A 23896-nucleotide genomic window follows, 5' to 3' on the forward strand; every position below is an offset into this window, starting at 1 on the left:
GGACACACGCAAGATTGTGAATGTGATAACTTAAGAACAAGTTGACGAAGGAGCTTCAAATTGATACCATAGGTGTATCTACTAAAAGTCTCGGATGAGTTTGAATCTTGGTGACCTCAACCTTAAAGTCAAAGTCAGAGGTCAGGTTTTCTCAGAATCTTTTGATTCAAGAACAAGGCAATGTAGGATTTCGAAGGTGTGTCTGCTAGAAGGCTCATCTTTCTTCTGATGTATTCTTTTCATTCTCTTACTCTTGGGGAATTATTAGCAGGTTTAAATTGCTTCTCAAGCTCAAGAATTAACTGGAAATTAGTTTTCCATCACTAAGTGGATTATAGATACCGTAGACCACAATATTCTAATTTCTCGATTAAGTGATGTAGTGGGTATTGGTGGCACTGCACTCAATTGGTTTAGGTCTTATTTGGCCAATAGAACTTTCTCCGTCAGCCTTCTCAGGTTCCGAATCATCTTTTGCTTCTCTGTCATGCGGCGTCCCACAGGGCTCAATTTTAGGGCCACTGCTGTTTTTACTGTATTTATTGCGTCTGGGTTCCATCCTTAAAAATCATGGGATCTCTTTTCATTGTTATGCCAATGACTGCCAAATTTATGCTTGGTTGGCTCTAAACATTTTAAATTTTAATGACAAGAAAACAGAAGTGTTGGTGTTTGGACCCACTGGTCCCTGTGAGTCCTCCGCTGTTGATTTGGGACCCCTGGAAGTTTATTTTAAACCTGTTGTTACTGACCTTGGTTTTAAGTTGGATAGTGATTTTTAAATTGGACAACCAAATCAGAGCAGTGGTGAAGTCCAGTTTTTATCATTTAAGGCGACTGGCAAGAGTGAAATCTTTTCTTTCTAGGCAGCACTTTGAAACAGTGATCCATGCTTTTATTTCTTCCCATGTGGACTACTGTAACGCACTTTATGTGGGGGTCAGTCAGTCGTTGCTCTCACGTCTACAGCTGGTTTAAAAACGCTGCTGCACGACTCCTAACAGGAACTCGTAAAACAGAGCATATAACCCCTGTCCTGGCCTCTCTGCACTGGCTGCCTGTGTCTTTTAGAGTTCATTTTAAAATTCTCGTGTTTGTTTTTAAATGCTTTCACAGTCTTGCCCCGCATTACCTCTCTGAACTTCTTCATCTCCACACACCCTGACGGTCTCTCAGGTCAGCTGACCAGCTGCTCCTGGAGGTACCGAGATCCAGGAGGAAGCTCACAGGGGACAGGGCCTTTTCTATTGTGGGTCCTAAATTATGGAATAATTTGCCCTTGCACGTTAGAGAGGTCCCTTCACTGTCCACATTTAAATCTTAAAACCCACTTTTATTCTTTGGCTTTTAACCTCAGTGAGACTTAGTTTCTCTTGTAATGAAATTAGTTATTTAATTAATTATTTTACTTTTTCCTTTATTTGGCTTTTAGTTATATCTTATGTACCTTTATATATTTCCTATGTACAGCACTTTGTGACAGCTGTGGTTGTTTTAAAGTGCTTTATAAACAAAGGTGATGATGATGATGGTGATAGTATTTATTTCAACCCTGATTGTATTCTGTTGTGTCCACAGAGCTCTACAGTTACACAGAAGAGCCAGAGTTTGCCCTCAACAGAGACTACTTCGAGGAGGACTTCAGAAGCCATGGTAATGTGTGTGTGTGTGTGTGTGTGGGCATTTGTGTGAGATTGAGTTTCCTTACACATTCCTTCAACCCCCAGAATTACAAAATTGCACTGGCACACTAAAGGCTGTAAACGCGACGTGTTCAGTGAGCTGCTGTGGTTTACAACCTGACCGGTGAGGTGAGGCGAGGGTGAGCAGACACATCAAAGCTCTGCTCTTTTAAGCTGTTCAAAGAATTGATATCCCTACAGATGGAAGGGGCCACCCTTAAAGCATGTGATTAACGTTTGGTTATCGAGAACAAAGCGGCTCTTCCAGTCTGTACGCCGGCGTTATTATCAGCCTGACAGGAGATCGAGCTTTAATACAGTGTTGCTTTATCTGCTTTTGTGTGGAAAATTGCATTAAATTACGTTTTTCCTGTTGAGCAAGAAGAAAAACTTTTGTTCTTGATTTATTTTATTGTAACAAAGTCGGGTTTTCTGTATTGAGGGAGGTATTATTTTTAGGTTTAGGGCGTTACATCAAGTCCTGCAGAGATGGTGTCGAGGCGCCCTTTGTAGACAGTTTGAATCAGAAGAGCGCGGTCCTCTCCATCTGTCACTTTCCCTCCATGCTGTGTGATGATGAGTAGCAGAATTAGATGAGAGCTTCACTGTTTTATAGTGAAATAGAGGACAGAGCTGCCTGTTTGCATCACTGTCTTTCCATTAGTGTTTATATGTGCGGTTTCCTGTTTGACTCGTCCTTTTTGTGGAAGTGTTAGTGTAGCATGTGAGAGGGGGGGGCTGCTGACGGGGCGCTCATCAATGTTTTATGCTGCTACCCTCTCAGTCATTCTCATGAATTACTGTTATTATCAAGGCACGTCTAATTGATGGTCTTTGCTGTTTCAAAAAAAGGGAAGTTTTCTGTGATCTGTGCTGGTCTGTTTTCCTTGCACAAGTGAGAGTGTGTTAAGTTGAAAGAGATCAGTGAGGATGCTATACTCCTTAATGCTTATTACTGCCTGTCTAATCAACTGAAGAGCCTAAGAATAGAAGATGGGGGAAAAAAATGCCATAGTCCTTGCCAGAGACTGAGTGCATTTCTTCTAGTGCTGCAGTTTTTGTAGTTGTTTGAGGTGCACTCAGACTCAGTTTTTGTTAGTGTTAAAAATACTGTTTTTTTTTTTAAAGCATACATCAGGTTTCTCCTCATAATGTCATTGCTTTTAGCTATCTCCAGAGCTAATGCAGTGAGCCACAACATACAAGTCTGCCAAAATATCTGAATATAATGGATTCCTAGATGGCAGAACTAACAGCTACTTTTGCAGTTAGCTAAATTAATTGCACGCACAGTACAGTGCAGTAAAATTAAAGCTGGAAATTTGCACTTTAACCACATCTTAATTGTTTGATATGTAATCCACTGTGATGAAGAAAACACCTAACGGGGAACAGGAAGCGATAAGTATCTCTTTTGTGCAACAGCCAATGGGAATCCAGGGTTTATGATGTCCATGTTACTATAGGAAACGGCTTTACTGCAGCACGTAGCAACTGCATCATTCCTCGACCGCAGCAGACCAAGGTGCAAGGACTGTGTCATTATTATAATATTATTTATATTCATGTTATTTTGACAAATTAACTTCCTTGTAGATCCAGATTATTTTCAAGTTTCTTTTTCTCACTTTTTCCTGCACTTGAGAGTCTGTAACATGAACTTTAGCATCTGTTTGTTTTCCTCTCATTTTTCAATCCTTAAATAAATGCTGCAAAGTACATCAAAACTTTGAAAAAGTCGACACAGATACACTCGGAGTTCTCTAAGGCACAGAAAAAAAAATACAAATTAAATTTATCTGACTTCAACCTTGAACCTTTTGTTGCTGTGTCCTTTCTGCAGCTCGAGGCAGGCGGTGGATCGAGCTGACGGTGGAGGAGCAGAGGGCGTATGTGATGAGGCTGCTGGACGCGCTGGAGGTGACAGACAGGGACAAGAGGCTGAAGGTGGCCAGGGCCATCCTCTACCTGGCTCAGGGTGTGTGGGCTACACAAAATACAAGCCTTTTTCACAGCAGACATTTAGGTTTTAGAGGAAACGCACAGGTCTTACCCTTAATATTAACCATGGCTAAGTCTCCAACAAGGTTGTGACAATGAGCCAGAATACAAAATACCTGAAATAGAATGATGTCATTATTTACACCAGTCACTGCTATTCTGCCATCATTTGCTTCGAATAGTCATCTTTTATTAATACAGCCTAGAGTTAACGTCTTTCCAGAATGTGTATTATTATGTATATAGACGAAAATCTCACACAACTCTGTTTCTCGCCTTGTTTCTCCAGGAGTGTTTGATGAGTGTGACACAGAGGTGGATGTCCTCCACTGGTCCAGACACAACATTTTCCTGCTGTACGACATGGGCATCTTCACAGCACTGCTGGAGCTGCTTAGCATGGAGATAGAGTGAGTAAGATCCCCTGGTTATAAATGTAACATTGTTCTTTATGCAGTGCTGCAGGGATGTTTCCAGGCGAGGGTGCGAAGCGCGCCTGGGGGAGCAGTTGCTCCGTCGCCCTCCTCTCTCCATCACCAGAAGCATGGTGCGCGGCCTGCCTCGTGGGGCGTGGGTTTTCACAGGGCGGGGCTGGCAGGGGGATGTGGTCGGTGGTGGCTGGCGGTGACTCTGGACGCACCGGGCCCGTCTCGCGGATCACCTCAGCTGCAGTGCCCTTTGGGGTCCCCTTTGCGGGGGCGCCCCGGCGGGTTGCCTTGACTGACGCCTAGCAGCTGACTTAGAACTGGTGCGGACCAGTGGAATCTGAATGTTTAATTAAAACAGTCGGGGGGGTGGTTTCACAGAAAATCACATCACAAATATTATCAAAATTATCAATAAAATTTGATAATTATAGAAAACTGAGGTACAAACCTCTGTCCTATTGCAGATTTATTATAAGAAAAGTGGAGATTCAAACAAGCTTTTTATGGGCTGGCATGGAAGCGTGCTGACCCCATGACCTCTTGTAGACATGCCACTGCAGTGCAGTGAAAAAATATTTGCCCCATTCTTGATTTCTTTCTTTTTTGTTATATTTCTTACTCTTACATGTTTCAGATCATCAATTTTTAACATTAGACAGGTATAAACTGAGTAAATACAAAATGCAGTTTGTAAATGATGATTTCATTAATTAGGTGAAAACGCCTCCCTCGTCTTGTGTGGAAAAGTAATTGCCTCGTAAACACAAATACAAGTTCACGTCTTAGTCTAACTCAGAATAAGTAAGGGAGAGAGGGGCTAGCATTCCCTGGGGATCAGAGAGAAAACAGAGAGAGAGAGAGAGAGAGAGAAGCGAGGAATATGCAGAGGCTGATGAAGATGGTCAGCCAGGCAGAGATGAAGCTGAAGCTGAACAGACAGATGGCTGTGATCTAATCATAAATCCAGTCCATCATTTGATGATGTGGTCAGTTAAAGATGACTAATGTATGCAAACTTGCCACTTTAGTTACATGGTCATGTACAAATGTAATGACACTGGGAGCGCATTGTAACTGGATACATAGCACTACACCTCTGTTCTTCATTACTTCAGAGAGGCAGAGACACACAAAAAGCTACTGAGGAGAGACTATAGGAAGCGTGCCGTCTGTGATCAACAGACCCCTTCACTGTGAACGCAGCATGACAAAGGCTCCTTCAAGCCAGCTTTGTTGCTGCTGGTGTCAGCCTCAGTTGGGCTTCAGTGCTGCTTTGTTGTTACATAAGCTGCTGCAAAGCATCTTCAAGTTGCATAGAGCTGCAGAGCAGGGCAGTTTCAGCAAGACGAGCAGGAAAAACATGATGAAGTGTTAATCATACAGGTACAGGTAGTCTCACCTGCGATGTATTCAGAGACTGTCCTGCCTCTTTCAGATAATCCACTAAAATCATGTAGCGTTTGTCCCCGCAGCAACAGCCAGGCGTGCAGCAGTGCCGTGAGGAAGCCTGCCATTTCTCTTGCAGACAGCACAGAGCTCAGGTAAGCGGCATAAAACCGCTTCAACTTCCTGTCTGCTTCAGATCAGGAGGCCAATAAATACTGTTTAAAAATAATCAAAATGCTTAACTTCACGCCATCTGGCCTAATCTGCAAAATGTAATTGTATTCGCTGACTGTTGTCCTCACATTCATTTTCACTCTACTTCTGCCTAATGAAATTGATTTTTTTTAACACAACAGGCCTTACACGCACACACACAAACATGTGAAATCATACGACGATTCACACACATACAGTAGCGCCGTCTGTGCGTTCCCTAGATGAACACTTACAAATAATTACAAGCTAGACGAGTGGATTTGCCCTTAATTACTCCCGCAGAACTGAAAGCCATTATAGTCCTTTTGAACCGAGCGAGAAGCTTTGTTGAGCGAACAAAGCATTTAATGTACAAAACACCACCTGTATTGCATCAGATAATTACGAGGGACTGGCTGCATTATCCAGCCAGAGCTCGGAAATTATTTTCTCCTAAATGCACGAGCAATTTGCAGAACCAAGCGCTACTTTCTCATAATTTCCTCTGTGATATCAATGTTTCTTGTACTTATAGGCCATTTAGGGCCATTATATCTGGTCAGGGCAGCAGTTAAATGCATGCCACACACAGACATACGCACACATAACCTCAATGTGTCCATGATGAGTTCTTTGGACGGTTCTTTTTCTCGCAGAGTCTTACTGAGCATCATGTACTTGATGGTGGAAACCATTAGAGTGCAAACAGAAGACGACCGACCTGAGTGGATAGCAGCCAGAGAGGCCTTCAAGAATGAGCTCGGTGTGTGTGTGTGTGTGTTTATTCAGTATTTTTGAAGTCACATGATTATATCTTTTCAGTTGCTTTCATACTGCATGTCATTTTATTCCGTTTAAAAACATTGCCTTTGACCCCCCTCCAGCTTCTCCTCTTTACAATGGAGAGCCCTTTGCTCTACTACTTTTCACCATGGTGACCAAGTTCTGCAGCATGAACGCGCCACACTTCCCCATGAAGAAAGTACTACTGCTGCTGTGGAAAACAATACTGGTCAGTGTGTTACAGTCAAGTAGTCGCATGTAATGCAAATAAATCTATTTCTGTCCGTGTCTGCATTTTTGTTTTGCATGTTTTTTTTTTAAATAAAACACGTTTCACAAACACTCAGCGCCCACTTCATTATTTAGACCTTGCTGGTACATGGTTGGGCCTTATTTTGCTTTCATAGCTGTCTTAATAGTTTGTGGCGTAGATTCAACAAGGTGCTGGAAATATTCCCCAGAGATTTTGGTCCATATTGAAATGATGGCATCACACAGTCGCTGCAAATTTGCTACTCTGTTGCATTGACATCTGGTGACTGTGGAGGCCGCTGGAGTGCAGTGAACTCACTGTCAGTTTGAGATGGTTTGAGTTTTGTGACGTAGTGTTTTATGCTGCTGGAAGCAGCAGTCAGAGGATGGGTACACTGTGGCCATAAAGGCACGACAAGGTCAAAAACAGTACTGTGTTTTGTAGGCTGTGACGTTTAAATGATACAAAATTGCCACTGCAGGGCCCAAAGTGTGCCAAGAAAATGTCCACAGTATTACACCAGCAGCAGCAGGATGGATTCATGCTTTCATGTTGTTTACACTAGATTCTGACCCTGGCGTCAACAAGGCATTTTCTCCCAGAGAACTGCCAATCATTGGATATTTTCCTTTTTTTTAATACCATTGTCAGATGGCTGTGATGTGGAAAATCTGAAATATACACAACAGTCCATCTGGCACAAACACCATGCCAGGTTCAGCCACTTAGATTATCTTTCTTCACTATTCTGGTGCTCAGTTTGAACTTCAGCAGGTTGTGATGACCACGTCTACATGACTAAATACACTGAGTTGCTGCCATGTGATTGGTTGATTAGGGGGGGGGGAGTCAAACAGGCTAATATTTTTAAGGTGTGACCAACAATGTCAGCCGTTATCAGCAGGGCAGGAATAGCTCAGTAGGTAAAGTGGTTGCCCCATGATCGGAAGGTCGGGGGTTTGAATCCACTGAACGGCTACCCTGAGGTACCCCTGAGCAAGGTACCATCCCTACACACTGCTCCCTGGGCACTGTACTGGTGGCTGCCCACTGCTTCACTGGGTGAATGGGTTAAATGCAGAGGGGAAATTTCCCTATGGCGACTAACACATACACATTATTATTAACAAAATTTTATTCTGCTGTTAATAGACATTACTTAAACTTTGTTGGTAATATTTTATAACAAATGAATCATCGTTTACCTGGGTCTTTGCTGACTTCCAGTTTACTTTGGGAGGTTTTGAGGAGCTCCAGGAGATGAAGGTGCGACACCGGGAGCGTCTCAACCTGTCCCCACTGCCAGAAGACAGCATCAAGGTGGTCAGGGCCATGAGAGCGGCCTCGCCCCCGGCCTCCGCCATGGAGCTCATCGAACAGCAACAGCAGCAGAAGAGAGGCCGCCGCAGCCGCAGGGTACTAGCCCTCAAGCACACACGGACATCACACTGAAGCTGAATCCATTTAAACAACATTTAGGTGACAGTGTCACTTTAGTGTATATTGCTGGCATGCTGTTATTAATACAAACATAATCATAGTGTTGATCAGTTTCATCTATCTACCCTAGTAGACTCTCACTCTCTAACTCTTTGCTGGGTCACCTTTTTCCAAAAGTTCCAACATCATCAGTTCCCTGCTGTAAGTCAGTGACCACAGATGATCTTGGTGCTTGGACAGCTTTGAGAATCCCAGCCTCTCAAGTTTTTTTTTAATACTACAAAGTTTGACTGGACAGGCTTCCTCTTTAATTGCCCCTCTTCCTTCCTTGTGTCCCCACAGAGTGCCTTTGTTGATAGCTTGGAAGGAGACAGTCCTTTTCCCAAGAAGCAGGTCTTTACCCACAAATTCCCTCTTATTCTCCTGCATTTTCTTTCTGCACTGAGCTAAACTTTTTGCACTCCTCTCCCACATCCCTGACACCCGCCCCGAGCAAAATCTCCTCTCTCTGCCTCTTTGGCTTCCCTTTTCTCCTTCTACCTGCGTTTACTTTTCTCCCCTACGTGTCCTAACTGTTCCCATTTAAAACTCATCCAGTCCCGACCAGATGCTCTGCACTTGTCGAATAATTTACCTGATTTAAATTGGAGTTTGAAGTTATCTACTGGGCAAACTCTTTAGTGTTTGAATAGATAATGGATTGGAAAAATTCTGATGTTATAGGTGGTTTTGGTGCAGCCTTACATTCTGCCTAATTTCTAATACTCCATTTAATTGTTTCCAGCTTCATGCACATGTGCATATTTCTTTTGCTTTCCTTTAAGTCTCCTGTTATTTTAATAATTTTTGCATACTTCTGTTTTAATCCTCCCAGTGTCCCTCATTCCCTTCCCCTGCTTTGCTTTTCCATTTTGTCTTCTCCCCTCTTTTATTTTTGCTCATATTCCACTGTTTTCCCCTCTTTTCGTTACTCTTTCTTCCTCCTCTCCTTTCCACTCTTCTTTCTCTAGTCTTCCTCCTCAGTAGGGGGGATGGGGCGGCAGGGTTTGAGGGACAGGGCTGACTTGCTGGCTGTAATCACTGGCGCTGGAGCAGTCCCATAAAGAAAGCTCACTTCAGACATCAACAGTAGGAGCATCTCCCTTGTAGTTTTCATCACATTGCTACCGGGTTTGGTCTCAAAAATCACCTTGCACCGTAGAGTGTGGACTAGGGGTCAATGTCTTTAAAATGCATTCATTGAGGAGGTGAACTGAGATCACCGCTGCTGTAGTTTTACTTCTGTAGGTGCTGTATTCTAGGTTTCAGTTGACCTCTCTCTTAAATGGATGGCATTAAAAGCAGTTGCCCCCTAACCCTGGTAGAAAAAAACCACTAGCTTTACCTCCCACATAGCAGAGAATGGCTTTTCCATAGAGAATGGCTCACGACACAGTCTCACCTTCTCCTCTCCCTCTTCCCACTCCCTCCCTCCCACCATACACTCACTATTAGTGCTCACTTAGCATTAGCGCTACCACTGATACACCAATACTGTACATCGACTGCAGTAGCTCAACTAATACCCCGAACGCTGACTCATGCCTGATGCTTGCACTCTTACCACAATCATTCATTGTAGAAGTAGAAAACAAAGATGCTTTTTGTGTGTGTGTGTGTGTGTGTGTGTGTGTGTTTGGCACTTAAGAGTTCAATATGAAGACTGTCTTTTTAAGACTGTCGTTTGCGTTTTTACCTGTTTTTTCAGTGCAGATGTGTGGATGTGTGGTAAGTTTAATCAGACATGCTGCTTGTGGTGTTGGGGAAGTCTTTCTTCAATATATCACATTTGTTTCACAGGTTTTTGACAGGACACGGTATCCTAAGAGAGTTAAAAGAACATTTCAAGGAATCTGTTGCTTCAGTTTTTTATATGGAATATCTGTTAGCTTAGTATAAAGACTTAGAGCGTAAAAACCATGTGTCTGTGTAGGTTTTCAGCCATCCAGCTTTTTGCAGTCTCACGCACTTGAGGTGAAGGCAACTGGACTCCTTTTTAGGCTTCTTTGGTCATAAAAGCTGATGTAGCAGGGGACTTTATCAAAGAGTGTTTGGTGGCTTAAATTGGGACAAACTGCGTGTACCTGACCGGCCTCAGTGAGGTCAAAGGAAAAATAGGATTCAGAAGTAAATAATAATGCAAAGGGCTAAATGCCTCCAGGTCTGGTGTAGAGTCCTTCTTATATATTTAACATACACGAAATCTTGCAAATGTAGAGCTAGCTAATCTTAGCATGAAGTGCAATTAAACAGCTAACCCAACTCTAAGCTAATGTTAAAAAACAAATATAAATAAATATCCTCCTATAAGGTTTTTTTTATAGACTTTTTATAATTATTAAACATACCTTAGCTCTAAACCTTAATAATTTGCTTTAGGGGTGCTGGTTGCAGCCTAAATATCAATGACCAAAAAGCCCAAAGAAACAGTTAGCTTAGCTTTGCATAAAGACTTTAAAGTATTTGATAGTATAAGTATCAGTATAGTATAAGTATTTGATAGTATTTTGATAAAACAAACATAGTTCTCTCCAAATGTCAAAAAGACTGCTATTACTGCTTCTAATGTGTGTTAATTAGTGAGCTTTAAAGGTAAGTGTTTGCAGATGCTATAATGCTACATTTAATATGGAATGATGGCAAATACTTTCGTTTAGCTTCAAGGGGAAGCTGCCACCCTCTTTCTATTTAAAGGTTCAAAAGAAGGCTATCACTGCCTCAAAATAATAAAATTTGATATTAAGTGAGCAATAGAGGTGGAGATCCCTAAAGCTAGCCTCCTGTATACAGCTTCATATTTAAGTCACACACACACACACACACACACACACACACACACACACACACACACACACACACACATCCACCCACACAGGTGTATTCATTCCTGTGTAATTAGACCACTTCACAGGTCTGTGTGGGTGTGTGCAGATATACTGCGGTCTGTTTTGCTGTTAGGAAGCTGTGCACATTTGTCATTCTTATTATTGTAAGTGTGACATGTAAATCTCAACATGTATTGACATCAGCTTCACTTGGGTCGTAATTAGCCTCTGTGCTAAGGTGATATGATGGATAATAGTGGAGTCAATCTTCTCCTCTGCTATCCTTAATGGAAGAAAATTGGTGCATTTCCCATTGAGGTACACTTACACACTTTTTTAAGGCTTTCTGTTTTCAGTGTGACCAGTATGTGGTGTCTCAGAAATATCTCCGTCAGCAGCTTTCTTTAATACTCCTCCTGCGCAGGTTTGCTTCAGCTGTGCCTGAAGAGTCTTCACACTGAGGCTGCATTGCTATAAATGATATACTATAGGTCCAGCTAATAACCACATATGGAACGCTTGAGCTGAAAGTGTGTAATTTTTAGTATGTGTGTGAATTTTTTTGCACTTTAATTAAAACACATCGTCTTATGGAGTAAAAATGGTATCTGGTGCACTGCTTCCTGCAGTCTAGATGGAAGCACTTTAATTCCTTTTGCATGATTTTATATACATTTGCAGAGAAGAAGGTGCTTAAAGCACAAGTTTATATGGTGGATTTTCAATTTCTTCTTGGTTTTGCAGTGAAAACTGGAATTTATTATGTCTTAAAAACTTTGGACGAGCTGCTTACTCCTTGGTTGCACAGTAGGTGCATATCTGACCCCCCTCTCCTCCTCTCCCCTCTGTCTCCCAGCCCCTGGTCAAGCAGGACAGCTTGGACACGTACAACGAGCGAGACCCCTTTAAGAACGATGACGCCCGGGACGAAGAGGAGGACCCCGAGGACACGGACAGTGGTATTGAGGGTGAGGTGGACCCTCTGGACCGCGACGTCATCATCCAACCGCCACCACCGCCACCTCCTCTGAGACCACCGACAGAGAGGGTCAACTTCCCCAAAGGTCTTCCTTGGGCTCCTAAAGTCAGGTTAATAAAAAATGTTGCAATCTGTATTCCTAAAAGTCAGAAAGTTGTTCATGATATGAGGTTTTGTTCTACAAAAGTTCCAAAGGATTGGTTGGTTTGTCGCCACGGTGACCACTAGGGTACAGGAAACTTCAGCTGGGACATGACGGGAAGCTGGTGTCTGTTTCCCACCCTGGTTTCGAGAGGTTAAAAGTAGATCTTAAACACAACCTCCTCCAGATTTCTCTCCTCGCTATCGTCCAACAATATGCTCTCCATCTGTGTATTTCAGACAGGAGCCTGGGTGTCTCTGCAGGGGGCTGCTGCTGCTGCTGAATAATACATCTCAGAGAAGACAGAAACACGTTATAGCAGTGCATCAGTTAAAGCCTTTTCTTTAACTGAGCCGTGTCACTGGGCGCTCTCGTTACTGTGTGTTTTTTCTTTGGTCAGAGCGCTGCATCACACAGTGGTGATTAGACTCTGATCAGTAGGCGGTTCTTAACCCTTCTCACGGAGAGCAGCAGCAGCACACCGTGTGCCCGATGAGATTTGAGAGGGAGCTGATGCAGTACGCTGTGATCTTGTGTTGTGTGCGTTTATGTGGGTGTGTGCGCACATATTTGTGGCTTAAATCTCACTTGAGTCTGCTCCTGTGTCTTCAGGGAGAAAGACATCGAGCACTTCCTCGAGACGAGTAGGAACAAGTTCATCGGTTTTACTCTGGGGAAGTAGGTGCTTCATCTGAGACTGTTAAATATCTATATTCATTCAGTTTTTGGCGACTTCTTCATTCAGTGCTGTTTGTTACTTTACAGTGACACAGAAACCCTGGTGGGCTTACCCAGACCCATCCATGAGAGTGTCAAGACTCTTAAACAGGTGAGTGTGGGAATCACTGATTATTTTCTCTGTTTTTAACTTAGTAAGTCATTCTTACACAAATTCACATTTCTAGATGCCCTTATCCACTTCCTTGTGGATATAGTCTCCGTTAATCAATACTCCCACACTGTTGAATCCCCTTGAAATTGGCCTCCCACTGAAAAATCCATAACGTCTTCGTAGAACAGACTGATATGCTTAATCACACAGCTCTGGGTGTCAGCTGACGATGTTAATTAACAATTATTCTCATATGTTTTTGTTTTTTTTCTTCTCCAGCATAAGTACGTGTCCATTGCTGAAGTGCAGATCAAAAGGGAAGAGGAGCTGCAACAGTGTCCACTGACTCTGGTCAGCAATCTTACCAGGCTTGTGTATAATATAGAGTGTATTATAGGGAGCAGGCACAACTGTAATGATTTCTCCAAGCACGCCCGATTTCAGACTTATTAGGCTTATGCACCAGACACAGTTACCTCACAAATACATTAAAAATGAAGAAAGTACCATTCCCAAACTCTTTGCCAGCTATACATATTTAGGGTTTAGAACTGCATCTTGCACAGTCGGCAAAAGCGGTCCTTCAGATCACTGTCCACTGATCAGCTACAGCCGTAAACCACCTGCCTGATACCGTGCTGGTGCCACGGCGACATCTCTGCTCCAAGATTGTTGGAGCCTCCGTGTATCTGACGTGTTCCGGTGACTAACGTGGGCGTTTACTTAACATGCACATGAATCATAGGACCCCAGGCTTCCCAGCAGAAGGTTGCATCCTAAATGTCTGAGGTCCTCACCCAAACTCTGAGGGTGATAACAGACACCTGTGAATGTGACTCATGCTGCTAGTGTCTATGATCTTATCCCGTCAGTCAGTACCCACAGCTTGTGACAGCAGGTGAACATAAATTAAAAATGTATCTATATATACCGGAAATATATCTATGCGTGATACTGCATAGATCTAATTCACATAACTGCAAAGTATTTAACCCCATGCTCAGTGCTTATGTAGGTTATGTCGTGGTCTCTACAAAGATTCACTGCAGAAGTTTAAATCAGACACAAGTCCACAGCATTGCAGTTTTTTGGAGCACCTCCAGGGCAGGTGAAGCCAGTAGGACCACACTGGCTGCAAGAAGGAATCATGTGATCCTGAGATCTGTTCATTCTCACCAGTACAAAGACGTTGTTCTGCCTGTGGACAGATGTTGTCAGCGCGATAACATTAGAACTGTGTGAAATACAGTGACTGAGGTCAAACTTGAGCATGAACGTGAACATAGGTCTGGTTCAGCAACATTAACTCGATCGATTGGCTGTGATCACATCATGTGATTGGCTCTAATTTCCCCAATTCTGTCAGTGTCGAGCTTATATCTGCTTTTGTTGAGGTGTTTGAACTTAAATTTGGAAGAAAGATTCGAATGTTGCCATATTGAGCACTCAGTGTTAACTTTCCACTGTATACACGTGTTATCTCCCAGGGAGAAGAGGAAGTGGAGGACACACCAGCAGAGATGCTGTACCTGGGAATGCTTCCCAACCTGTCACAGTATGTGGTGAGTACCTCATGATTAAATTGCTCTTTGTTTAATAAAACCAGCTCATTAAATCTTCAATAATCCAACACAGAGGCTCAGTGGTTAGCAACTGTCTTTGTACTGGTTTCAATCATATTTCTGATACCACATTCTGTGCTTCCGTTTTTTTTTAGCTAGCATTAAATTATTGCACATTATCTCATATGAAATGTGTTTTGTGGAGGACAAAAAAGCTTACAAGATTTTAAGAGGGTACTGTAGAAACTTGAAGGATTAGCCTGTTATTATTTTTCTATTTCTGTGTTCTTTTTTGCATCAGATTGCCCTCCTGAAGCTACTGCTCGCTGCAGCTCCGACCTCCAAAGCCAAAACGGACTCCATCAACATCCTGGCCGATGTGCTGCCTGAGGAGATGCCGTAAGTACTGCAGAAAGACTGCTGGGATCCTTGACTGTCTTACTTTTCTTTCCCCTACCCGTGCTGCTGTATTTCTTTTTTCTTTTTTTTTTTTGTCATGATGCTGTAGATATCTAGAGCCATATTTAGATGAGACAGTTTTGAAGAGTAAACACACTTTTGCTGCTAATGCTCAGCAATAATTAAAAAAAGATGCAGTGTAAACTAAAAAAAGGAAATCCTCTAGGGAGCATCTTTGCACTGCTGTTTATGTACGATTTATTTTTATTTTTGTCTAATCACTTGGCAAAGGAAAAAAAACAGCCTGTTTTTCTTATGGATTTTCTTGGCTGTTAGCACTGGTGGAAATGCACTGCTTGTGGGTTGTTTGTGGTCTGTAGGATGGCTCTGTTTTAGACTCGCTGACACGCCAATGAAAAGAGAGACAGTTTTCCTGATGCAAAAACACCCACTCAGAAAAAGAAAAAAGAAAGATGTCTGATATTTTCATGGCTGAAATCCATTTCTTTTTTTTCTTTTTTCTTTTTTTTGGTTAGCATGTTTTGAAATTATGCACTTGCTCACCTGCCTGAGCTGGCAGCAGAGCCATGAGAAGGCCATACAGGGTGCCTGGGTTCAAGTCTGCCACAGTTTGTTTCCTGCGTGACTTCCACTTCTGTCCTGGCTAAAAAAAATTTTTTAAAAGCCAAAAATAAATCTTATTCGGTCTCCTTCTATACCTGTCACTTTGTCAGAGAAGTGGTTATACTGTTAAAGACCCGCAGGCCTTACAGTTACAGCGTGTGTTTCTTTTTAGTATCACCGTCCTGCAGAGCATGAAGCTGGGAATCGATGTTAACCGGCACAAGGAAATCATCGTCAAGGCCATCTCTGCTCTGCTGCTCCTGCTCCTCAAGCACTTCAAACTCAACCATATCTATCAGGTTACACACACAAACAGACACACCTCCACTGTGCCCTCCTACATACACCTTAACTCACTTTTTCTCCTCTTATGTTTCACCTCTCTTCCCTGATAAAATCCATATACCTCCCCCACTGTAGCCTCCCCAGTCCTCCGCCTGATTAATCAGTCAAGCATGCCATCACTTTCTCCATTTCATCCTCATCTCTCCCTCACACGTTTGTAGCCTTATCTTCACTCACAACTCGCAACCCCCGACTCAGCCACACAGACTCGCAGTTGGCGCTCATCTCAGTGAGGACATAAAACGCACTGAAAAAGCACATCTGGATTTTTTTTAGTGATTCATCCTCATTTCTGGTGCTTAATATCTCAGTGTTTTGTTGCTTTAGTGATTCTGAATTTTTCTGTTGCTAGTAAGGGATATGACATCGTTGAGAAGCTGCTCTGTAAAATTGATTTAATAGCGCCCTCTGTTGCACCTAAAGGAGATTACATGCTGACACAATTTCGAGGGGGAAAGCGGCTACAGTGGAAGGTCAAATTGGTTGCGGATTGTTTGAGACCCACACAAACTCGGCATTGAGATGAATCATGTAGCTTCAGCATGAGAAATGACCCCACTTGGCTCCTGATCTTTTCCACACTCAGCAGTAATATTGGGTTGTTTTTCCCCACACCCCCCAAAGAAAAGTCTGAAATGTCTTGCATTATTTTTTACTATTATTGATTGATAGACTTTCCTTTCTTCCAATACATATCACCAAATGTAACAGTTGCATTTTCAGCCATGGCTCTTCCCAGACTGTTCCTCACTGCCGCCTCCTCTTTTTTTCCCTGCAGTTTGAGATTGTCTCCCAGCACTTGGTGTTTGCCAACTGTATCCCACTCATCCTCAAGTTCTTTAACCAGAACATCATGTCTTACATCAGTGCCAAAAACAGGTAGGATCCTTTTCTCTCATCCTTTCGACTTACAGCGCCATTTACGTCACCGTTTTCAGCCTACGACGATCAGTCGCACAGGCATGTGTTTGGTGTAATAACCTAAAAGGGGTTCATACAGATTCACATGAAGTTACAGGTGACAGGTTGATCTGCAAAGTCATCAGTTTTTGCCTCTTCTTGTTTATTTCTGTGTTTTCACACTATAGTATATGTGTGCTGGACTTTCCCCATTGTGTGGTCCATGAGATGCCTGAGCTTACAGCTGAGAGCCTGGTGAGTCACACTGATTGAGCCTCAGTGACTAACAGTCAGCTAAGAACGTAGCGCTCGCTGTGTCATGACGATCTCGGTGTCTCCACGTGTGTTTTCAGGAAGCCGGAGACAGCAGTCAGTTCTGCTGGAGGAATCTGTTTTCCTGCATTAATCTGCTGAGAATCCTGAACAAGCTCACCAAGTGGAAACACTCGAGGACCATGGTGTGTAAATCTGCATTAGTCTGCGTCTCATAAAGAAGCTTTAGGTTGGAACGCCCACCTGAATTCACTAGAATGCAAAGCGGTATCTGCCTCCTTACGAGTGTGGATCCTGTTAAAGGGACATTTAGTTTGTAAGATGCATTGATTTTGCTTCATTGTATTTAATTTTTCTTTCAGATGCTGGTTGTTTTCAAGTCTGCCCCCATCTTGAAGAGGGCTTTGAAGGTGAAGCAGGCCATGATGCAGCTCTATGTTCTCAAACTGCTCAAGATTCAGACCAAGTACCTGGGCCGCCAGTGGAGGAAGAGCAACATGAAGACCATGTCAGCTATCTACCAGAAGGTCCGCCACAGACTCAATGATGACTGGGCCTATGGAAACGGTAAATAGCAGCTCGCAGAAGCAGTATGCGGAGATTTGTTGAAACAGGAATTTTCTGCTTACATTTTGAAAAATATCACGAAACCCCCCAAAAACTGAAAATACTGGCCAATCAGAAGCTACAAATAACACTTTGCTCAGAAGCTCAGTTTTCAGTGACCTAAAACATTGTTTACGTGTGGACGAAAGGTCAAAAAACACGTCTCATGGGAAGAGAATATATCCCTGTGTACTGGGGAACAGCCCATAATCTGTTTACACGGTTCAGTTTGATTTACTAAAGACCAATTTATGTTTTGTGACTCATGTGCCCTCTGGGTTTTAGTTCATTTTTACTCCTTTTAACACTTTATGTCTAGGAATTTTTCTTTAACCAATTTGTATCCAATTTGAAATTGGATACAAATTGTTTGGAGCAACTGATGTGTTATTTTGGGGGCAGATACACAAAAAATATCCTTTAATAGATATAGCAACACGTATTCTTTATGTATAATACACATACAGTATATCTAAGCCATAAAGTTACTGTAACTTAAGTGAAGAAGGCATTTGTTCTGCACCATTCAGCTTTGATGACTCTCTGCTACTTGTGCTGCAGAGTGCTGAACACATATAGCCCCCTCTGCTGGACAAACGCTGTACTTCCAAATTCAGATTTTCTGCAATGTGCTTTAAAAAAATGTCAGTATGTGTTAATATGTCTGTGATAAGCCAGTGTCTGACTCTTAGTTCACAGTGACAAAATACATTAGCTAAAAGAAAAGATAAAGTAGTAAAAATATAAATAATAAAATAAAAAATCTGATTTAAAAATGCAAAATAGAATATTCTAACAGCGTCTTAATGGGAACAGCTGTGACAGTTTCATTGTATGCTTTATGATGATGACACAAGTGTATTATATTAATCAAAAACTGTCGAGTGGAGCTTAGTAAGTAGTAGTCTGATAGGCTGGAGTCACAGATTAAATTAGGAACGTCCTGCAGCGTTGCTCAGAATACATTCAGTTTAGCCTTTTAGATCTTCCTAAACGAAGCAGTCACAGAGCTAATTGGCCCCAGCAGTGCTCCTCACTCAGAGCTGGTGAACAGAGAAGAGACTGCAGCATAATGAACATGTGTACCCGCGGCTGTGAAAACAGGCACGTTCAGGATAATTACTGCATGTATGTGGGTGTTTGTGCAGCTGGTTGCATGATTCCTGTACTGTCATATATGTATGTCGTACAGTTGTCCAGCAGCCAATGGCAAACTGTCTGGGTTGTGTTGCTATGGCAACAGGGATGGGGGTGGGAGTGGGGTGGGGGGACTTTTCAGGGTCACCATCCCTCACGGGAGAGCAAGCAAGCTGTCACTGTGAGCGTGAGAGAGCGGGAAAGAGTAGGAGATAAAAAGAAGAAGCAGGCACTCAAATTAAAATTCAAATTGTGTAAAAATCGCAGATATCGACGCACGGCCGTGGGACTTCCAGGCAGAGGAGTGTGCCCTGCGGGAGAGCATCGAGAAGTTCAACAGCCGCCGCTACGAAAGGAACAAGAACGGAGATTTCGCGCCCGTGGACAACTGCCTGCAGAGCGTGCTGGGCCAGCGCGTAGAGCTGCCGGAGGACTTCCACTACAGCTACGAGATGTGGCTGGAGAGAGAGGTCTTCTCGCAGCCGATCCAGTGGGAGGGGCTACTGCAGAATCCATAGCGTACGGGGAGGGAGGGAAGAGAGGGGGGCATGAGGGCGTGGGGTGGATGTAACTGTGCGAAGGTCACACATTGAGCCTCTTGGGAGTGGTTTAAGGAGGTCATACCAAGCAGCGCCGGCAGGAGGAAGGAGGGAAGAAGGAGCTGGCAGCTGCATGCAGCAATGGAAGAAACGACAAGAGGATCAAAGATGAGTTGTAAAATGGATCAAATTAAAGAGTGCCACACACTGACATGTGCCTATAACTACTATGAACACACATGACCGGCAAGAACAGAGGTAGCAGTTATAAGAAACACCTGGTATCGCTGTAGCAGGAAACTGTTTTTTTTGGCCAGTTATACTGCCCCGCCCCCCATGTTTGACAACAAAAAACATCAATTTCTACACCATGTCCCTTTTTTTAACATGTCGGTGCTCTTCTGATTCCTCAGTGATGTTTTCCTATTTATTTGTATCAACGTGTTCTAAACATTATGTGATAAATGATTGTTTGAAAGAACCTTTTTTTTAATTTAACACAGAGCCTACTGTAGGTATAGGGATTGTGGATTGTCGCTGATGGGTTTAAACATTTCTATTATATATTTTGTATAAAAGAGAAATGGAGTCACAGGGTTATGATAGTCCAAATGTAGAAATGGGAGCTCTTTGCTCCGAAGGCACCAAAAAAACTAAAGAGAAATATACCAGCTTATTAGTGTATGGGTTTGTTTTGTGGATGTGTAAAAGTCTTTGTGTGGAGAAGGAAATCTAAAAACATGGGAGATGTGAGTTTAAAAAACAAAATGTTTTGTCTTAAAAAAAACTATATCTGTATTTTTAAGTAGAAAATTGAACTTATATACAGAAATCCTGCTATTCCAAATATCTTAGCTTCATTTTAAGCACCGTCAAACCTATAATTACTGATGTCCTCCAGGGTTTGTTTCGATACATGTCGTACCTGCAGTCGAGTTCCATAGAAGAGGTCACGGAAGCTAATTGGATGTACTTTTTATCAAAACGCTTCAGTTTTTCATATCACTTTGAATGAAGCTGTAACGCTACAGTAACACTGGGGAAAACATTGGTTGGAGGCCGCAGTGTGACCACAATTATTGCAACCGCGTGCAATGAACTTGCTTTTGAAATGGTTCCTTCAAAAGGTGTAAACCAAGCCTGCAACCACTCAGTCAGTCGCTGTCTTCAAAGCCACTGTGGTGTGCCAAGAACAAAGATATTGACGAACCAGCAACAAGATGGAGTCAGTCTTCTATCAGTCTGTCACTGAATATGGTCAAGTTGGAAATTAAATGCAATGTGTTTGTGATAATAAAGCAATCAGCTAAGATAAATCAGTGAAAACTGCAAATCTGTTGCTATCTACAGACACAGAACTTCACATCAACTGCTTATATTAAGAGTCCAGCCAGAACCCAAAGATCTGAAATACAAATTCAGAGATGGTGACGTAATTGCTGCAGGACAGTGATTTTAATGAAAATTACATAGGAATATAACCAAAATGCAGCCAGTTGAAAGCCAGTTGATTTGAGTTCTCTGTTGAAAACAGAATTGGTGCAAACTGGCTCAGATAGATTGCCACATGTTGGTAATTTGTCTGCATTTCTAAATTAGTTGACAGTTATTTGCAAACCTTTTTCTGTTTGTCTGGCAGTCAGTCTTGAATTGGACAACGACTGTTTAAAAACAGGTTTTCTCCCGCCAGGCGACCTGGGCAATTACAATCAGGAGTGGTTGCACAGACGTAGGGGTGTTGCACTCTCGATCTCCCCAGTTGGTCCCCACAAATGCTTGCAATTGGTTGCCGAATGTGAAAAATTCAGTGCAGCACCTGGGCAATTATTCATTTCTCCTAGTCGCAATGAGGTTATAGTCGTAGTTTTACTCAATTATGACTGAGCCATAATATGACCTGCGTATCACTTGTTTGAATTTGTTATTGACTGTGGAATGGGGAAGGTTTTTTTAAAAAATATGGAAGACCAAATCTGCCAAGATTAGAACTAAATTTTAAAAAATGAGTGACTCAGTTAATAAATATTCTTTAAAATATATCAAAAATATAGGCATAGCATTTATTTACTTATGCATTTATTCTCATATTTGCCAATTTCTCCATTTATTTCTTGTTGTTCGTTTGTTTATTTATCCATTTATTATGTTTCAACTACAACCTTTTCATTTCTCAATAAATATGTTATTTTGTTATCCAAATTAAGCAGCTGTAATTTCAAGTTCATCATAAGATCAACATCGTATCTTTTAGTTAGTTAATGCCAGGCTCAACTTGAACAGTCAGAAAGCTGCTTGAAATCATAGACACTAAGGGGGAAATAACACTGAAATAAATTCATGATTTAAAACAAATGTTTTTAGTAAATTCCATCCATTCTCTTCTGCTTTTCCTTATCAGGGTCACGGGGGGCTGGAGCCTGCTATTTTTAAATTGATTAAGGATTTTAATTTAATTGAAAATAAATAAACGTGTGCAGTATTTGAAAATTGTCTTTTTTTTAATTCTTTGTTTCCCTAAATGTCAAAGCTTCAAAGTTAAAGTCTATTTTTCTTTGTTTATTTTCTATAACTTTACAACTTCAAGATGTCTTTGGATTATTGTGGTAACAATGCAAACAGAGAAATACTCAAACAAATATTAATACATAAACAAACACACAAAATAGTTTCTCTCAATGCACCAGAAACCTATTCAATAAAATACATTTTTAGACATAGTTCTGACAGATATTTGCAAACATTATTATTCAATATTATGGACATACTGGAGTCCACAAGTCTGTCTTGATCGTGTCTTTTCTTGGCTGTTGTGAATGGAGACATTTATACACACAGAAGCAATTAAAAGAATGTAACTGTCCCTTTTTATGACTAAGTGAAGGCAATTTAAAAGGTTTTTCATCCAAATAATGGAACATTTAATTATTTTTTTATTGATTGTTTAGTTTGGTACTCTTTCTCCTCCATAGGTCAATGGTGTGTCAGTTTTGTCTTGGCACGCCACAAAGAAGCAAAACATTAGAAAACAAACAAAAATTTTATCTGAAGTGTTTCCAAAAATTGTAATTTTTTTATTTTAAAGCAAAAAGACCTCTAGAGTGAAAACTAATTTGTTGTCTTGGCTGGACTATGTCTGCTTGCTTCCCTGAGCTTTTTTATCGAACCATCTGGAGTTATTCGAACCCATGATCGGAACAGCGGCCATTCTGTTAATTGACGCCCCACTTCCACTCAACAACAGCACAACACGTGAACCACACTGGCGGTGGCGGTTGTGCTGCTTTTCCAGTTTAGTGCAACTTCCTTTAGATGCGACTGCCTAAACGATGCTCCAGAGCTGAGCACCTTGTTTCCTGGATATGTCTTTACTTAAGCACACAAACAAGCACAAAGGACAAAAAGCATGTACTTTTTTTGGTACAATTGTTGATTGTTTCAGATTGTTATCTACTTGCTTTGAGGGGTTACAAACTGTTACGTATTATCTCTGTATAGAAATAATTTTGATACTCAGTCTTGTTGAAATGTGCATGACCACTGTTCTGTTCTGTGTTCACGCGTTAATGTGGCATTTTAAATGGCTAACCTTTTTGTCTTTCCCGTCCAGTAAGAAAAGGTTTTTTTGTTTCTGGTACAGTCACTCGTACAGTGTTGTGCACCACACAGGATTCTCTTTTTGTTTTCTTCTTCAGGAAGGCGATATCTTTAATGATAATATTGTATACTTTATAGATTCTCAGGTTTATGGAGAGATGATATATATACAAATTTATATATGACAACAGTTTTAAAAGCTTCCTTGCCATTCTCTGGCTCACTACCTGTAAAGAGAAATATACATTCTGATACACCTGAACCTCTAAACATTTACTGCATAAGCTGTTCATCGTCACGAAAACACAGTAGCTCATTGTGAGTGTTGGTCGCACTTAAAGTTCAGATGTAATGTTTATTTCTTTTTGTATCTTGTGCCAAATTTGAGTGCCATTTCCTGTTTTTATTCTCTTGTTTCTGCGATCTGCATTCAAGTCCCTACTTAAGACTTGGAATACAAAAAAAAATATGTTTTTTTTTTTCTACCTGAAAACTGTACAATCAGTGAAAATTGCCGTTTATTGTATCTGGGGTAATATTTCACCAGAAGTGTTTAGTATTGTATGGACGTTATTACCGTATATATGTGTTTTTTGTTACTCACACTTCCATATCTGCATATTCTAGATCCAGTAAATACTCGACACTGAAGATGTTCAGGGGTATGTGCAATTACACATCCATAGAGGCATTATACGATAGTGACAGATTACAATATCAGAGTTGCAGAGTTGCTTATTAAACAGTGTTGAACACTTGTGTTTGTTTGTCGACTCATTTTAATTCGCTGGCCGAGTTGTCGGAGGGGTTATGTGGGGCAGAAAGCCAGTTCACGCACAAAGCTGTGTGTACACACACTGAAGGTCAAAATGACCACATACTCACTCTTCCCCAGGCCAATGTTCCAGCAGTTTGGGTACAGCTGTTATGGA

General features: G+C 41.7%; 1 protein-coding gene across 4 annotated transcripts in view; it reads left to right on the forward strand.

Annotated features, from left to right (window-relative positions):
• Positions 1 to 23704, forward strand: part of strip2 (striatin interacting protein 2) — a 33892-nt gene extending 10188 nt beyond the window's left edge. For 2 of the 4 annotated variants that reach the window (XM_039600640.1, XM_039600641.1), the window contains 20 exons: positions 1579 to 1653; positions 3526 to 3660; positions 3973 to 4093; positions 5584 to 5652; positions 6349 to 6455; positions 6577 to 6704; positions 7956 to 8144; positions 8511 to 8561; positions 11889 to 12121; positions 12766 to 12831; positions 12919 to 12982; positions 13265 to 13336; positions 14473 to 14547; positions 14849 to 14946; positions 15743 to 15869; positions 16694 to 16794; positions 17004 to 17070; positions 17169 to 17273; positions 17451 to 17655; positions 19099 to 23703. In XM_039600640.1, the coding sequence (XP_039456574.1) occupies positions 1579 to 1653; positions 3526 to 3660; positions 3973 to 4093; positions 5584 to 5652; positions 6349 to 6455; positions 6577 to 6704; positions 7956 to 8144; positions 8511 to 8561; positions 11889 to 12121; positions 12766 to 12831; positions 12919 to 12982; positions 13265 to 13336; positions 14473 to 14547; positions 14849 to 14946; positions 15743 to 15869; positions 16694 to 16794; positions 17004 to 17070; positions 17169 to 17273; positions 17451 to 17655; positions 19099 to 19349 (2339 nt within the window). In that variant the 3' untranslated portion in view covers positions 19350 to 23703. Of the gene's footprint in view, positions 1 to 1578; positions 1654 to 3525; positions 3661 to 3972; positions 4094 to 5583; positions 5653 to 6348; positions 6456 to 6576; positions 6705 to 7955; positions 8145 to 8510; positions 8562 to 11888; positions 12122 to 12765; positions 12832 to 12918; positions 12983 to 13264; positions 13337 to 14472; positions 14548 to 14848; positions 14947 to 15742; positions 15870 to 16693; positions 16795 to 17003; positions 17071 to 17168; positions 17274 to 17450; positions 17656 to 19098 lie in introns of all 4 variants that reach the window. The other 2 variants (XM_039600639.1, XM_031750568.2) reach the window with 2 other exon arrangements.
• Positions 23705 to 23896: the final 192 nt, after the last annotated feature.

Source organism: Oreochromis aureus, linkage group 17 (genome assembly GCF_013358895.1).
Source record: "Oreochromis aureus strain Israel breed Guangdong linkage group 17, ZZ_aureus, whole genome shotgun sequence".
In the NCBI taxonomy this organism is placed as follows: domain Eukaryota; kingdom Metazoa; phylum Chordata; class Actinopteri; order Cichliformes; family Cichlidae; genus Oreochromis; species Oreochromis aureus.